Source organism: Lepisosteus oculatus, chromosome 1, assembly GCF_040954835.1.
Source record: "Lepisosteus oculatus isolate fLepOcu1 chromosome 1, fLepOcu1.hap2, whole genome shotgun sequence".
In the NCBI taxonomy this organism is placed as follows: domain Eukaryota; kingdom Metazoa; phylum Chordata; class Actinopteri; order Semionotiformes; family Lepisosteidae; genus Lepisosteus; species Lepisosteus oculatus.
In genome coordinates, this window is record NC_090696.1 from 69,966,874 (window position 1) to 69,985,169 (window position 18,296).

Sequence of the window (18,296 nt, forward strand, 5' to 3'; positions counted from 1 at the left end):
AAAAAAAACATTAAAGATTCTGACCTTCTTATCTCCTTTCAGTTTGTTTATGTTTAACATTATAGCTGTTATGCCTCTTTTTAAAATATTTTCCTAGTGATGAAATGTACTGTACATTTAAATAAATAATTTCTATTTTTACTAAAGTATATGTGTTTCATATACTGTAAATCACAACTATTTTAAAGCACACAGGTATAGCTCTTAAATCTCTTGAGATAAGTAACTCTGCATCTGTATGCACAAACTTAAAAATAAAGTAGTTAATGTATTGTAAATTATTATCTGCTGGTGAATGCTGCCCCATCTTTATTTTTACCACATACACATTACTGCTATCATCAAGGCACACAGGCCCTTTAAGTCTTTAAAATAGGGTGAAAAAAGAATGAAATGATGGTAAAATTTGCAAGCAAAGTTAGGGAAAAACAGAGTTTGGAGCTTTTTGTCAAAAGACGTGAATATACAAATGTAATGGAATTCACGGTCTTAGAAAAAAAAATCAAGCAATACTAAGACTGTATATTGCAATGCCTTTGTAAAAAAACAGAGCACAGCTGGGTATAGTTTTGATTGGTGAACTATGAAAGGGAATATGAGATTTTAGAATGACTTCATAGAAGCACAAAAACTAAACCCCAGGCTCAAAAGAGCATACAGTTTGAGTTGGCCCAATCAAACTAATTTAGAGCTGAAACAAAAAGCGGATTTCCAGTTTAAGTTTTGGAATCCTCAAATGCATACGGAAAATAACCCCTAATCAGTGTTACAGACTAACTTACAAATACAACAAGATTTTGCATACATTCATTGGCCAGTATATCTGTGGTTTGACAGAACACCTTTTGAAACATTGCTACGATGTTCAGACACTTAAAATGACTTTTATGACTAAACAGTTTTATATTAAACTGAACTCAGATACACAAGTTACCTTGTCTTGTTCTATTTGCAGTTATATTGAAGATGGTTTACCATCGTGATTGCCAATATACTGTATTTTTAGGTGCTATATCATCATAATAACAGTTTTTAACCTGCAATATAATACACTGCAATTGCAATGCAGCTGTGAAGCAGATTATTTTGGGAAGCTACAGTATGTATAAAGAACGCAACTCAAATGAATCTTGACAGCAGAGTGATTTTTTGGGTCAAAATCTTTTCAAAGCTGTGTCACATCTTCTTAAAATGTACTGCAAGCTTGAGATGGGAAATAATCTGAAGCTAATTAAAATTATTTTCCATATAACATATGAGATCATTGCACATACTCATTTTGCAAAACTGTGAAGCCATGTCTGTAATCCTTTCAACTGTTAATTTGTGAACTTCCACAAATGGAGCTAATATTGAAAATACATGGATTCCATTATGATGATTAATAGAATCTGATATCACAGTATGGCATTATGGAGATTTTTTGGACCATACAATTATTATACAGTTACATAGTATGTTCTAAAGTAAATGGTCTGGTATAGTTTGAATATTGTTTCACCTCGATCTACCCTTTTCAGTCATTTGAGACATACTGTAGTATAAGTTTCGAAAATAGTGTGGCAGCTATTGGTGTCAATAAAAAAGTTCATTGTAACAGCTCTTTTTCTGTCTTGGAAGAAAAGGCCGTATTGTGACATGAAAACAGAATGGATGGACAGTGTGACACCAGTAAAGATCAGTGAAAACAAAAAGCAAATAAATTAAAAACTACCATCAGGAGCAAGAATTTACCCCAGTCATTCTGAGGAGAAGATACAATCCTACATATTGTACAATTATTAAACTAGCAAACAGCTTGCTCATACAGCATTAAACATAATATCTAATTCTGATGTCGCAGTTTCTCTTTTTAATATAGCTGTCTGCAGTTTCTCTTTTTGGCACATTAGTTTTGCCGTACTTGCTAAACCACTTATAAGTTTAATTAAGCTGAGTGCATAATAACTTCATGATTTTAACATGCTAATGTAACTAATAGGTAACCGTCACATGAGTTGTGAGTAGAATAAATTTGACTTGCAAATCAAATGTTTATATAAGAACATTGAAGGTTGCCAAATTCCTTCTTAAAGGTCTTTGGCAAGTTAATACACATATACAATTAGATAAATCACATATATAATTAGAAGATGAATGGTATCTTATTAATGACTGCATAATTATAGATTACATATAATTTTGAATTACATTAACTATGAATGAGGAAAACTGGATAAAACTAAGCATTCCCTGTTTTTTACAAGAAGTGGTCTCATTTACAAACAGAAAGCTTTGCCTACCCATAAACTTTTGAAAATCCTCTACTTCCTGACTGGTGATGCTTTAATGGATAAAACCATAAAGAAGTGGTAAATCTCCAAGTTCCCCAGGGCTGTTGCCCTCATTCTTTATTTACAACTCAGGCACTGGACATGTGCAGTTTTATAAAAATGCACACACATTACACTTCCAAACAGTGGAAATTTCTGCGTAGGATGCTAAGTACATATATCACAGAACAAAACTACCTCCATTTTTAGAATACATTAACTGCTTGTGAAAACAGATCACAGAAAGAAACAATTTACCACCTCAACAATCTGATAGAATAAACATACTGTATCAACGATTTTCTCTTGAATTAAGTGATCAGCCCTGAGTAACCTGATCCGATAGTAGTCAGAACCAAACTGGTCAGTAGGAAACATTAGTTCATTACAGAACTGAGTATAGTATTTCTTCCCAATTAGTTATGGTCTCATATGCTAATATGTATACAAGGAGATTTTCATAACTCACTTCTTCCTTACAAATTAACTTTTGACAATTAAACGCAATGAACTTTGTATTAACAGCTGTTTGTCTTCCAGCCAAATAGAAAAATGCAAAAAAGTTATCTTCTGACATAGTTGATGTTAGTCAAAAGCCACAGTAAATGTATACAATATGTTTAATATGGGTCCTTGAAATAAAGCAGAACTATACAAAATTATTGATCACATTAATTTATTCAATTTTAGACTTCGCAAATCACTTAGGCCTGCTGGGGAAAATGGTGATTTAAAAATATTTTAAATACATGTTTCTATACAGTAGGTCTTTCTTCCACAAATACCAAAACATGTTATACAAAAAAATGAAGTAGGTCATTAAGAAGTCAAAAGTGATATTCAAATGAAGAATAGAACACAAGTGTAGAATAAAGAGGGAATAAATGTTACTGAAGACACAGTGGTTTTTAAGATGTCAGTCAGGACACAGATAAATTCTTTGAAAATGTACTTTAAAAGAAGGAGCATGTTTTGTTTGCTTGGCTGATCATAGTCATTTGGTTTCATCTCCATTTCTCTTCCCAACAAAAGTGTAAGTGTTACGAGTACAGGAAATTGTTATTACCAGCCACCTTTAAAAAACAAAGGAAAAGAACACGAATGGCATGGACAACAAACATTCTATTTTAACAAAAACCTGGAACTAATCCAGCACTTCATGAATGGTGATTGATTAAATGAACTCTGATCTGTTAATTGACTCTGGGTAAAAGCCATCTCTCAGAAGCTGCTCCAATGACTTCTCAAATATTAGCAACAAACTATCTTTCTGATGCAAATTATCAAATGTAAAACAACAGCAGAACTGTACATCACAGTTCCGAAGCCTAGCCACATTCATGTTAAAGCAAATGTATAAAAATATGATCACTTTGTATTGTGATTATTCAGCTATCTAGCCATGTGTGGAATAGTTTAGAAAGCAAATACCACCTATTTTGAAGGCTCATTTAAATAAAGACATTTAATCAGTGTTTTTATATCTGACATACAAAAAGTAAAATAAGCTACAATATACTGTAGGATACTTTCAATTGGGACAGACACTTAAGTCCCAAGCACTGCATCTACTGTACTCCTTTTTCCTTTCTCTTATCTCTAGGGATATCAGATCCAAATCTCTGCAGACGTGAGTCCACATTGTTCTGCATTATATCACTGTACAATCTGGTATGGCACTTAAACCTCTAAATTAAACCATATTCAGAGTGGAAATTTCAATGGAAAATGAGGTCTCCTTCAGTATTTCTGGTATACTCTCAGACGGTTTACTCCCGGACACAAATCTTCAAAAGCTGGAATAGAAAATCAGTCTAGAAAATTGTTTTTTTTTTGGTTAGGACTGTAGCGGCAAGGCTTATTAATAAGGCAGAATTAAGTGTTTCTGAGCTTTCCAAAATTAGGCCCCATCTCTCTGTTCATCTCTGTGGTGCAGCCACAGAGAAACTATTCATGCAGGCTGATTTAAGGTTCCTTTGATAAGGTTTCCTAGGACAGCTCCCAAAGGGGGATGCACTTAGCTAAGCCTGGCTATCATGATCAATGGTCATCCATTGGCGCCTATCTGACTAGGGAGTGCCAGAAGGACATCTGGACTGCATTCCTAAGTGTCAGGAGTAAGTGACTCATATCTCACCTTGATCAACCAATCAGGGACTGGTAGGGCCGAGTAACCCACTTGGGACTCTGATGCTCATGGAACTTTCAGCCAATCAACGAGCTGAGGTTCCTCCAGGTAAAAACAGGCAACACAGAGAACCTGAGAGATTCAGTGAGATTCAGAAGAGATTCAGTAGAATTCTTGGACTATTCTAAAGGGAATTCAAAGGAGAGTTCAAGGGCAGGACGCCCCAGGAGCAGAAGGCTCCCAAGGGCAGGACATTCTCGCAGAGCGCCTCCTGACCATCCTGAGACTCAGCCCGGACAACCACGGAACGGCCAGTGTGTCCGAGTGCCAGAACTTTCCTTTGTTCTAAGAGTCGAGAGCGGAGGTTGCCAGAGAGTAACCAGAGGATCCACCCGAGGTTAGCACCAGCAGCAGGCCTCGTGAACAGGTCGGAACTGTGGACAGCTGAATCACTATTCAGAACTAGCTCTTCATCAGGAACGAACCGGTCCTCTTCCTGACTAGCTGGGACCCACAGTCATCTTTTCTCCTGTGCACAAACTTTGCTAGTTAAAGCCAACTCTAACTAGCCGGTCAGTGAGCATCAGCAGCGCAACGTCGCAAGCCGCACAGCACAGCCTAGCACCTAGCCAGACAGCGCGGATTGGACAGCAACAAGCCTGCAACTGTTTCTTTGTGCCCGCAGGAGATCTGAATCCCCAGAGATTGGCTGAGTATTCAACTTCAATGCATTACAGCTCGAGAATTCAATTTTTATCCCAACCAGTTGATATCAATTTAATTCCTAAGAGTTATGTACTTGTTTCGAGTATCTAATGTAGGAGTTATAACCAAGTTCATTTACGAAACGGTCTAAATGAATGATATACTGAACGTATGTCCTCTTGATATATGTAACTCTTTGTAACTGATTGAATATATATCTTTTGTATTCTGATAACCCCCTCGATAAGATCTGTTAGGTTTATTGCATATTTTATGTATTAATAAATGTATCCTCGTGTATTAGTACCTGTGTGTGTGCGTTGTTTGAGTTATGTCGCATGGTTGGATTCTAAAGCCATCAAAAGAATCAACTTTGTGATTTACTGCTACAATTAATAATTGTCCCAGTAAATGCCGAAACCCTACAGAACTGGTGCCTTCAGAGAGCCACTACATTTACATTTTGGCTATGGCAACGTTACAGGACCATACCATACAGCTCGTGAAGTATGTATGTATTTAAAAAACTGTATGTAAAATAAAAGGTTCTGTAGTGAAATGCCAACAGCAAGACCAAATAAAGAGAGCTGCATGATGTTTGCTTAAGTTTGCTTAAGTCTTGAAACACGAATGTATGTGACTAAGTAACAAAAACAATTATGTTTACACCCCCACTTTATGTTTCATACACAGTCACACTGACTCATGTTTAAAAACTAGCTCAGAATAAATCTCATATAGACTTGACAAATTAGGATTATCTCACAGATTTTCATGAATATCACAATCTGAATAAAACGTTCATTGTAATTTATCTCCTTAAGGATACTGTTCTTTCTCTAGTTTACTCAGCCAGTTTATAGCAAGTGGAAAGTAAACATAATTATCCTGTGACTTTTACAGGACTACTAAAACAATGTCGAATAGTGTTGTATTCAGACTCCAAGTGTAGAAGCATGAATTACGAATTGTGATAAATCATTATCAAATCTGGTACATAGAAAAAGAAAGTTCTCACATTGTAAATTGCATTCAGCAGTGGCTGTTTTCAATATGAAATCTTTTTTGTGACACAGTAAAATGTTTTGCAATCATTAATTGAATAGATAGTACAAAATGAACTTAATAAAGTCAGTGACAGGGCAAGTGGCATTTTGATTTCTGTTGCAAAAATGTTTAAGAAGAATTACTTCTAATCTTTTAATGGAATTGAAATGATGTCACAGCAAACATGGAAGCACAGAGCAATTCACCCAGAGCCCAGATAGTGCCCTGCAAATGGAACAGAACAGAAAGGCTGATGAATAATCCCCCCATAAAGAAACAGACAGGGAATGGAAGGATCCTGCTTTGACATTTTTTAAGAGCACACTGACTTGAGAATTGCTAGATGGAGGCTGGAGAAATGAATGCAGAAGAAAAAACAGTCGTAGTCAATCGTTAATCACCAGATTCAGAAACAATATCATCTATGTGCTCTCAGAAGGAATAAAAATAATAACACAGGCATTATATTTAACCTCTGTCTCATATCTGAGGTTTATATAATGCAATTTAGTAAGCTATTATTCAAGAATTACTGCTAAAAGTAGATTTACTCCTTCTTTAGGTGATTCAGAAAAAACAATGAAACCGTTTAGATCATCTAGGATTGACTACTATAATACTACTGTATCTCCCTTGCATTTCTATGCATTTTACTTTTTTCATAGCTTGGTCAGAATGCTAACTTTGAGAGGTTAATTACAAAGTTCATGAAAAGGAACAGTGAATTAAAATAATACCCAGATTCCAACTGTCTTACTTTAGCTTCCTGTCAGTTTTAAATTAGTTATTTTCTACTTTTTGAACTTTTACCATTATGACATGTAAAAACAGTGTTTTTCTATGCAATCTGTTCTTGTGTACAGGCCCTTGTAATTGTTTGGATTCAATGTTTTAGTTAAATATTTATTAAATGTTTTCAGTCACACAGGCTACATTGTAAAGCATGATTTTACATTTTAGTCTGAGGTTGATGTGATTTCTACTTCAGCTTACAATTTTCTTTGTAATGCATAAGCATAAACCTTTCATAGTTTCAACATGATATACTCTAATGAAAACTGATTCATTAAAATGTCATAAGTAAAAATAAGAAAAACTGTTCATTCATTTTTTCACCACTCTCCACTAAAATGTTTATACTGTATATAGCTTTCCACAATGTGCACCCTTGCATTCAGCTGAACAACAATTTTAAAAGCTGACTTTTTTTCAAAAGTAGCTTCACAAAAATTGTTTTTTTTTTAAGTATCACTTGCATCTCTATGCTGATTTTCATGTTAGCAGAAGAAACAGATCTGCATTCTAAATTAAAGCAATCGAATTCTGTTACTTAGAATACTATGAAATTAAACCTCCTGCCCACTTATCTAATCCAGCAATTACAATTTGGCAATTAATGAGCAGTGGAGGATGAATATCTGATCAGAAATTTCAATAACACTAGCTCAGTGGTGTACTGCTGTAATTTAGTCACCATAGCCTAGCAGATCTGCACTGCATTAAATTTTATGTTTAGTGTAATGACTTTAAATAAAATTTAGCAGTGAGAAATCTGCAAGGCATTTTAATAAAATATTTCACCCTATTGCTTTGATGTGCATGTATGTGCTACCACTTATATTAAGGAGGGCAAACACAGTGTTTAACACTGTGCGTCTTCCCACAGAGTGCGGAACACACTCATTATGAGACTCCAAAATACCGCTTTTTGTTGTGCTACCAATCAAACAGAAAAATAAAGTGGTACATTATATACATACACCAAGCTCATTTATTTCCACAACCAAGCGATCTGTTCAGAAAAGTATTGGCAGATTTCCCTCCTGAATTCAATTTTGTTAAAAACAAGTGGAAGCTGTCAATGCCGGTATTTATAAAGTAAAGAGTTAGCCTAGGCAGCTGTGGTTTTATTATTTATGAGGGGTGATCATTCTGGGAAACAAGTCACTCCCCTTTTCACCAACAGCTGTCCTGTTAGAGACATCTCACAAAAACCTGAAAATAATAAAGACATCTGTGGATATCAGTACTGATACTCCCTGTCTCAGACACATATTTTTTTGGTTAAAAAGGAAAAACAGTCTCTGTTAGACTACCAGCATTAACTTCCTGCAACTGGAAAATGTCTGATACCTAATGTACATCCACAATTAAAACTATGCACTAAGATCATATAGGTGTGGAATTTATTTTTTGCCCCTCTTCTGAATGTATTTAGTTCTAAAAATTTGAATAATTATCATGAAGACTAATCTAGCCCAAACACCAAATCAGATATTCATTAAAATCTTCATATAGGATGAAGATACAGTAACAGGAATAAACATATAACACACAAAAAGATGTACTGTACTGTATTACATAATTCACAAAATGATCCAACAGTAAATATCGCAGTGTGAATGAACCTGTGAATGCCCTGATTAGGAATGGGTGAAACCTCCTTGAGCAGCAATTACTTTAATATCGTGTTTCCTGACGTTATCACTCTCTCACACTGGCCATTATGGATTTCCTCCCTTTCTTCCTTATGGAACTGCTTCTCGTCAATGACATTTAAAGGGTGTTCTGTTTGAAAATCTCACTTTGGGTGAAATGCCTTCTTCTTCAGTCACTCTGTTGTGGCATTGCTCTGATGTTTGGGATCATTGTCTTCCTGCATGATCCAGTTTCAGTTCCAGCTGATGAACAGATGATGGCCTGACATTCTACCCCAATTGTTGATACAACAGAGTATTCAATAATGGCAAGCTGTCCAGGTCCTGAATTAGCAAAATAGCCACTAATCATGATATCCCATCGTTACAGTATTACGACAGTCAAGATGAGGTTCTTCTCTTGTAATGCAGTGTTTGCAAGCTAAAAAAATATTTTCATTATGAATTAGTTGGATTGGCTTGGATTCTAACTAGATGATGAAGTACAAATTTCTAATTTACCATTCCTGTGTAAGGTTTTAGAATGCATAGGTTGGACATCAATTACAGGCTCACATGACACCTAATGATTTGTTTAAACCATTCCAGTTCAGTTTTAACTGTGATCATAGCACTAAGACTGCTCTTGTCAGGACTATGAATGATTTACTTGTCTGACTTGAGGGCTACAAGTATCCTTATGCTCCTTGATCTTAGTTCAGCTTTTGATGTAGTAAGTCATTCAGTGTTGCTCAATCGTTTGCAAACTTTCATGTTCAATGGTCTTGATCAGGTTCCGCTCTTATCTGAGTGGCAGGCAGAGTTTTGTTTCCCCTTGGTCCTCATAAATTCCCCATGACTCCGACAATCATGGTGTGCCACAGGGTTCAGTCTTGGGCCCTTTACCTTTTATTATTTATATGCTTCCTCTGGGTCATATTATATGCAAACATGGTCTACAGTTTCATTTTTCTGCAGACGATACTCAGATTTCCATTAAAACTTCTTCCCCATCGCATCTCCTGCCACCATCACTTATCTCTTGTTTGCATGGCAACAAGCTCTTGTTGACATCAAATTTCCTGAAGCTAAATAGCACCAGAACACAAATTTTACTGGTGGATTGCAGATGTTAGCTGGATATTTTGAGAGCTTCGCAGTACTCGTGGATGTCTTCCCCATCATGCATCTGCCATAGTCAGGAAACTGGGAGACACACTCGATCCTCTCCTGTCTTTAAAGCCCCATGTGAAGAATGTGATTAAGACACTAGTTTTTACCATAGAAATATAACCCAAGTTGGGCAACTGCTATCAGTGTCCAATGCTGTGTGCCTGATTCATTCATTTATAATGTCAAGGCTTGATTTCTGCAACTCAGGGCTCCCTTACACTCCTCTTAGTAAGTTGCAAATGTCCAAAACTGCAGCTACAGCAGGGCAACTGCAGCTCACACCAGACCTTGGTGGCATATCACTCCTACACTTAAATCTCTACATTGGTTGCTTATAAACTCACATACTGTACTCAATACAAGATCCTGTTACTGACATTATAATCTGGCTCCATCATACATATATGAACTCCTCTATGTTAAAACATCCTCCATTAGGCTGCATTGTTGAAGCTGGTCCTTTGCTCACTGTACTAAGACTTTTGATGACCATGCCTTTATCTCTTGCTGCTCCATTGTTATGGAACAAAAACACCAAATTTCTTTCTCTGTTTCATTATTCACTATTAAGATTCACACACTTTATTTGTACAATACTACTTTCTTCTTTTTTGAAGAACGATAAAACAGTGTTAACTAATATTCCTGAAATATGCACATCATCTGATAGACAACTAAAAAAGGTAACATACAAAAATATTGTAAGAAAAGGCGAGAGTGTTCAGATTTTTTGTGTGGAAAATATAGCTTTTGTCAGGAGAACAGAAAAAAAATGAAAAAATTCAGTAAAACAGTCAAAATTAAAAGAAACCTGTGTATTTGTGCAAGTTTAAAACAAAATTCACTTTCTTCATTGTGTGAGAGTTTAATTACAAATGTCACAATTGTATTATCATATTTTTAATTATTAGTTTTTTAAAAATGAGCACAGAAAAATAGCCTCAAAATAACTTACTTTTTTGCAAATGGTGAAAATCCAGGATATTTTACTTTCCTTATTAAAATGAACATCTTTTGTTAAATGTCACACAAAAAAAAATCAGAAATTCTACAGTGTGACATCACTTCAGAATAAACTTCACTTTTAACTTGATGCCTCACCAAGGTGATTGAACTGTTTTCAAAAGAAGAAGCCAACGTTTTCTAGCCATGATTGAATCTAAAATCCTTTCTATACTCAGTTAAATGTCTTTAAATGACAGTATAGGAAACATACACGTTTTCTATTTCTATATAGTTAAAAAAAAATTAACTGTGCCAACATGCTTGGAAATGTTTTGTTGACAGAAATAAAATCATCAATGTTTAATGGCTGTCAAACATTAAAAGGTTTCTTTCATTCTTATAATTACAGTATATAAATTACTAAATATTTACGACCTTGATCATCGCTTAAATATTTATTTTATCTAAATCTTTTTCACACATTAGACTTAAAATAACTTGCAAATTGTAAAATTTTCAATTGAACTCAAAATGAAAGATTGGGAAAAGGACAAGTTCTATATCCTGCCAATCACTAGTTAAAGTTTGTAAATACAATTCTTTCAATTTCTTGGCATTCATTGCAGTCTTGCAGATTCCACTATATACAGTAGCTGGGCAGTTTGATTCACACTCTTATAACCTAATAAACTGTAACCTAAATATCTGTAACACGCCTTACTCTTCTATGCTATTATTTATACAGAAGCTTCCTCAGCCAGAAGCATATTGTCAATTTATTCCTTAGTGAACACCTGTCTGCACAAAACACTTGTTGGTTTTAATCACACTACAATTGCCACCTCAGTAAAAGAGAGAAAGGATGTGTTTTAGAAATGTTGTCGCCATGATTACAGCAATGCTATTCAGGACCCAGATGTCCACCATTACCTATTTAACATAAAAAATCTGAACTCTTGTACTGTATATTACTTGTATATACATGTATTGTACACAGAATTATATCTGATAGATATTATACTACCATCAAAACTGTTACCCTATGTTCATTATGCATACTCTTTTCTCTGATCTTTGCTGTTACCAAAACATAATCATTTTCATATCAAGTACATTTGCTAAAAAGCATTTTAAATTAATATCCCTACTAATTATTTGGTTATCTAGGTGTATTTCACACAGCATTTTAGCGTTGTGGTAGTACAAGTCGTAAAAGTAAAAAATGTGAATGCTTTTGCTCCTGTTTGATTACTTTTAATTTGCAGACTTAGATAATAATAAATTATCATTAATTCCTCACACTTATATATCACTTTTCTGGACATTCCACTCAAAGCATTTTACAGGTAACGGGGACTGTGCACACAGTACGCTCATCACACATCAGTTATCAGTGGACAGGAGAACAGATGAAGCAAATTAATAAATGGGGATTATTAGGAGGACATAATTGGTAAAGGCCAGGGTGAAATTTGGATGCCAAGGTAACATCCTACTCTTTTCTAGAAATGCCCTGGGATTTTTAATTACCACAGAGAGTGAGGACCTCGGTTTTACATCTCATCTGAAGGTGCGTTTTTACAGTATAGTGCCCCTGTCACTATACTGAGGACTTAAGCCCCACACAGACCATAGGGTGAGCACACTCTAATGGCCCCACTAAAACCTCTTCCAGCAGCAACCCTATCTTTCCCAGAAGGCCTCCCATCCAGGTACTGGTCAGGCTCATAATGTTCCTGCTGAGTGTCAGTGGGCTGCCAGTTGTGAGTTACAGAGTGGTATGGATGAATGAATACAGCACAAGATGGAAAGAACTTATAAGACTTAATTTAGACACTTTGTTTCTTTTAAATTGCATGATTGCTTATGGAATGGTGCATTTTAATAGTATTCTTTATGCCTAATCTACAGGTTAAAAACTTTAGGAAAATATTTTCCTCCTGAAATCACAAAAACCTCACAATCATCTGCATTCTATTGGTATTTATTTTTCATTTGTTTCATATTCTTTGGTATGGTGTTCCTGCAGCATGATGTCTGTAGAAGTTAAGGAACAATATATACCATCGTGTGTGTTGTCCTGATTTGATCCTTTTGCCACAAAATATTTCCTGTTAGCTCTGGAGGTTTGGCACGTAAATTTAAATATACATCATATTTGCTGGATAGTACTGTACAGTAAGTAGCTTTACAGGTCCAGTCCCAGAGTGATTAAAGACTGACACCATCCTTTTTTGCCATTCAACAAAATTACGTGACAAACTCACAGAAAAGTATTCCAGAATATAGCAGCTTTAAAAAAGGAAGGAAGTGAAGTACTGATATATAAAACTGTTGCAGTGGGAGTGTATAGCTCTACATTTACAATCCTCAAAGCATTTTACTATACCACTCTTACATAAATTTAGCATGACTAGCTGTATCTCCTACTAAGGTATATTTTCCAATCTTAGAATCAAAGATGTACATCTTCCTGTGTTGTGTTTTAAGGCTGACTGCACCAAGTGGGCACATTTTGTATCTTTTTTAGAATGTTTTATCTGTTACTGGCAACATTAAGATAGGTGCAGTGCTATATTTGCTGTCATTTCTTGAGATTTATTGTTATTCTTTCTTACACTGCTGTGAAAAGAACAGTAATGCCAGTAAACATTTGTAATAAGTATGACTTTACACAGTTTACATTTGTAATAAGTATAAAATTATAGTCAATGAACAGAAGTTCATTCTATTCCACTAAAAACTGCTTTGTTATTGTACAAAATCGAGGTCATAAGATGACAGTTAAAAATGAAATTGAACAGTCGTTTTAACAGTATAGTTAATATATCATTTGGAAGACAAACACCAGTGTCTCAGCAGGAATTCTTCTGTATACTACAAAATAAAAATGGAATCCTCCATTTGTACAATCCAGATTACTTACCTGTAAATATTAACAAAAGCCCAAACACAATTTCTTGATAAATTAAAAGGTTCAAGTTCATGAGCAATATTCAGCAACACTCATGCAATTCCTAATTTTAAAACAGACAAAACAAGAAAGCCATTTGTAAAAAATATCATGCTGTAGGCAGAAATTACAATTCAAAACCCTATAGCAGCATATAAAGCATTACTAGATGAGAGGGTTTAGAAATGAAAAGACTCTTAGGATCAGCACACTTGGTCTGAAATGAAGATGATTCAATGACTCACATTGCAATACACAAGGCTAAAGAGCAAATGTGGCATGCTATAAGGGTAAATGAACATAAAGGAACATAAAATGTCATCCACAACAACACACTGATCTTTAAATATGGGTGCAGATAAAAAACTGAAATACCTGGACATAAAATCTGCAAGAGCGTTCTCTTTTCTGCAGCTGAAACCCCGAACAATTAGTTAGCACAGGTTATCCACAATATGTATAAATATACAGTATGTACGCAGTCAATAACAAAAGAGAAACAAAGTTAAAAACATTGCCTTAAATATTCATTGTTCTGTGCCTTTAGATAAACAGTAGGCACCAAAATTATTCTCCTCCAAAACATTAATAATACTAAACTAAGCATAATTAGCACAGGAATAAAAATATGAATCAAGTGGGGATTGAACTCAGGCTCCAATATTAATGCTATTAGGTAGTCAAGGTTGTGGTGTCCTTATTTTTTTCTGAACAACCATCACTTGTAATTCTCAGATAGTAACTTATATTCAAAGTAAAAAAACATGTAGTTAAGAACAAATTCAGATAATCTGAATTATGTACAGTAGGTTTCAACAACAGTGTTCATTAACATATAACAAGAAAGTCTATTTTATTCTGTTGTAGAGTACTTGCAAAGCCCTTTCCTTTATTGTAAATGTACATAATTTACAAATGGTATATACTTTCCCTACTACCTATAAATAATCAAATAAAACCTATGATATTTGAGATTTTATTTTTGCAGGGGATCACAATGAAATAAAAAACAATGATCAGTAGGTCAAAAATCAGTGTTCAAGTTTGATTGTCCCAGTCAAGGCTCAAACTCACAAATCTCAGAAATGTTTTTGTGTTTATGAGGAAAATAACTGACAAAATAAAAAAAGCAGAACCAAAAAGATTTTTCAATGTGGTCCTGAGTTATATCCCCACTTAAGGCAGCTGTATTCACAGCTACAAAAAATAACAGCAATACAGTTATTATAACGTGTTATTGTTACAACAAAGGGGAGGATTATGTTTCTTGTAAATCTGTCAGAGGATGATTATTTTTTCAATCATTTCCCACATGTGTTGGTTATAAAAGATTCTATATTTATGTTAACGGTGGTAAGAATAATTACTTTAATCAAATGTTAAAGGGGATGGTATACAAAGGCCTCTTCCTGTTTTTGTTTCACATTTATTAACAGTTAAATAAAGGGCTGTTGGTTTTATTTTTCTTTGAAATCTCTTGTGTCTAGTGGGAATCACATTCAATCTTTACAAAACTTGAAACAAATACTGGATGTGGCAATGTTACATTTGGTTATAATGAAAAATAAAAAAGGGCATTTTCAGTTTTCCAGGCAGCAGTGACTATATAGTTGTGTGTATTAGGATTTTGTTTCACTAATTTTAATTTTCCCTGACATTCACAACAGATAAGAGTGAAGAATTAAAGAGAGACTTTAGTGGACGTTTCACTAACAGAATGTTGACTGTTTCTTTTAAATCACAGCCACCCCACTACAAAATAAAACACTTTTTTGCTCACAACTATTGCTTGAGGGGAATTTTATAGTATTTGTTTTCAAACAAAAAAGTACTTCTGCCCTTGCTGATATTGTAAGTGAATCAACTTAATTACACATTACATTTTTCTTTGTATAGATTTTGGCATTTATGTTTTGTCTGGCAACTCTGATCAGCAAAGTGGAAAATTATTCTGGTTGAAGAAGCAGCAATACTGCACTGCTCTGATTCATGCATTCTGCAATGAGTCCCTCTCAGTTGCTCCTTTAAAGAATTAAGTAAATTACCAAGCCTGTCGTCTGGTTCAGTGACTCGTGTCTTAGATTTCCATGGTTCTGTACCCACACTAGCTATTTAATGTTTACGGTCCTAAAGTTGAACTGAGTAGACTGTGTTTCCAAAAACAAGAAGCAAAAACTGAGTTAGGATTCGTTGATTCAAAATAGCTCTTCCAAACATTCTTTAGTGTTGGTTTCAATCCCACTTTATTAGTGTTGATGTCAGTACCACTTTAATGATTTTAGTGTGTTTGTTTTTACATTATAACTGATTCAAATGCAGTAAAAAATGAACATACATTATTTTTAATTTAGTTTCAGTTTAGTTTGCCTTATTCTCAGTCTCACTTCTACCAACAAAAGGTATTAAAATCTCAATGGGGCTATCTACTTAAATAATTAAAACACAGTTTGAAAAGCAATTTAAAAACAGGTGTTCATTTTCCTCTACACCTAAAGCTACTCAAGAAAATAATAGCTGACATTTTACATTTCAGTGAACTTTATTTTGCAATATCCTGTTGTAGGCTGAATGCATTTTTATAATTTTGTTTATGGATTTTAGAACTCTTACTGATTTATTGAGAAATATTACAAAGAATACAATTACAAAATGTATTTATAAGAAGAAACAGGAAGGAAGGAAATAACAATAAGCTTTAAAAAGCCATGACAGAGACATGGAAAAGGAGGAAGATTTCAGTTAATAGATGAGTACTATATATTTGGGAAGCAGTCAAACTGGGACAGAATAGGCCTCCATTTCTTATAGACTTTCTTTGTACAGCTGTTGGGGGATAAGGGGAAAAACAAAGGGACTGACTTCTTCTGTGTTTTTATGAGGCCTACAAAATAAAGTTGTTACTATTTTAATGTTACAGACAGAGAAATGTCCTGGAACAACATTTGGAACAATATCAATTAACTGATATTAAGTATTAAATATAATTAAGTTATAAATAAGTCACAAATGCTTGTGTATGCTTTGGCTAGGAGGCAAAATGTAACATTGTTAACATGATCTGGGAATGTCCAAATCGTTAAGTTTTATAAATAGTTTTTTTTTCCTTGTTGCATATTATACACAAGGCTATTTCTCTCATCCTGTGGACTTTTGCTGAATGAAAATTCAGCGTGACCACAACTAAAAAGACGTTAGTGCCAAATCCCTGCATTCTAACAGTGATTTCATCATATTTATTAGGGTCTACAAGTTAGTTGCAGTTCAGAAAGTCAAATAGTTATTACACCATGCCCCCAATGTAGTTGGAAGCAAGGTATACCAATGGTTGCCCAGGGGCAATTAAGTGCCTTGTTAGGATTGTAACAAATGCAGGGTGTCTAATATCTTGAATAAAACCTTGAATAAAAAAAAAATGTGCTGCTTGCTATCCCAAACAGAGCCATAAGAGGCAGATGACAAATGGATAGCTGTGGTATTTGTAACAGTTTTTAAAATAAACTGTTAAGAATTAAAATGAGAGCAGGTTCGGGGTCTGAACATGTGAAAGAAAAGTAGTCAGGACAGGTTTTCTTCTGTCATAAGTAGAATCAGGCATGGGTTTTGTGGAATTTATAAAAACACATTTCAGAACATTTAAAGTTAGAAAAAGTATATGTTGACAATTTCAAATTGCATGAACTCATGTCTAACACAAGCAGAAGATAAATTGAAAAGGGACAGTTTTGTTTCCCACAACTCATCTTGATCTAAATGTTGTTCCCATAGCATCTTCCAAGATGAGAAAAAATGTTCTAATGTAGGAATAATATTTATAGAGCAATTACTGTAGATCAAATTTTGAGATCAAATCAAGGAGGTAACAGGGAAATGGGACATGTGTTGTAAAAATCCTGGATTTGTACAGTAGGTAAATCTTGTAGCTAACTAAATATGTTTGAGAAAGCTGACATTTTTTGTAAGAGACTATCAAATTCATGTACTGTATGTATTCATGTAAGTTTCAATGTAAGTATCTAAAATGTATCTCTGATACAGTATATCAGTCACCACTCATGGAAAGCAGGGAATATAGAATAAGTGGTTTCTGTAGGGAGGAGACAACATTAAAGAAAACTATGGTTCAAAATGACATCTAAATTGTATGCAGATCCCAATGGAGGAACTCAGTAGTATATTAGTGGTGTAGTGAGAAATAGATAAGGCAATAGAGGAAACATATAGAGTAGTGAGAAACAGATAACGGGAGATATCAGGAATTCTGATTCCTAGAGACTTAAGAGTACAGGTTGAAGAACAGGAATAAAAAATGTAAACTACCTTTTTTGACTATATAGAAAAGTGTGATTTGAAAATTGGGCTTTACATTTAGCCCAATGCACATATATAGCAAACTGAATACTGAATCCGATCAAAGCACAGTGGGTGAATGAGATTATAACCAATACGGTTTCAGCATTTGTTTAAAGACCATAGTGAATGGAGGGAATTTTATACTTTGCAGACACATTTGTGATGCAGTTTTTGGCATCTTACTCTTTGTGCACATTTACAGAATAGGTCCCCTTATGATTTATGCAGAGGTGTCTATTCTGTGCTGGTGCTTTTTCCTGAACATG

At 34.6% G+C, this 18,296-nt stretch overlaps 1 protein-coding gene across 13 annotated transcripts in view; it reads right to left on the minus strand.

Moving 5' to 3' along the window:
• adgrl3.1 (adhesion G protein-coupled receptor L3.1) overlaps positions 1 to 18,296 on the minus strand; it is a 340,584-nt gene that overhangs the window by 92,910 nt on the left and 229,378 nt on the right. For 9 of the 13 annotated variants that reach the window (XM_069192139.1, XM_069192151.1, XM_069192122.1 and 6 more), the window contains one exon: positions 14,056 to 14,094. The exons of the other annotated variants lie outside the window; for them this stretch is intronic. In XM_069192139.1, the coding sequence (XP_069048240.1) occupies positions 14,056 to 14,094 (39 nt within the window). The remainder of the gene's footprint in view (positions 1 to 14,055; positions 14,095 to 18,296) is intronic. 13 annotated transcript variants of the gene reach the window in all.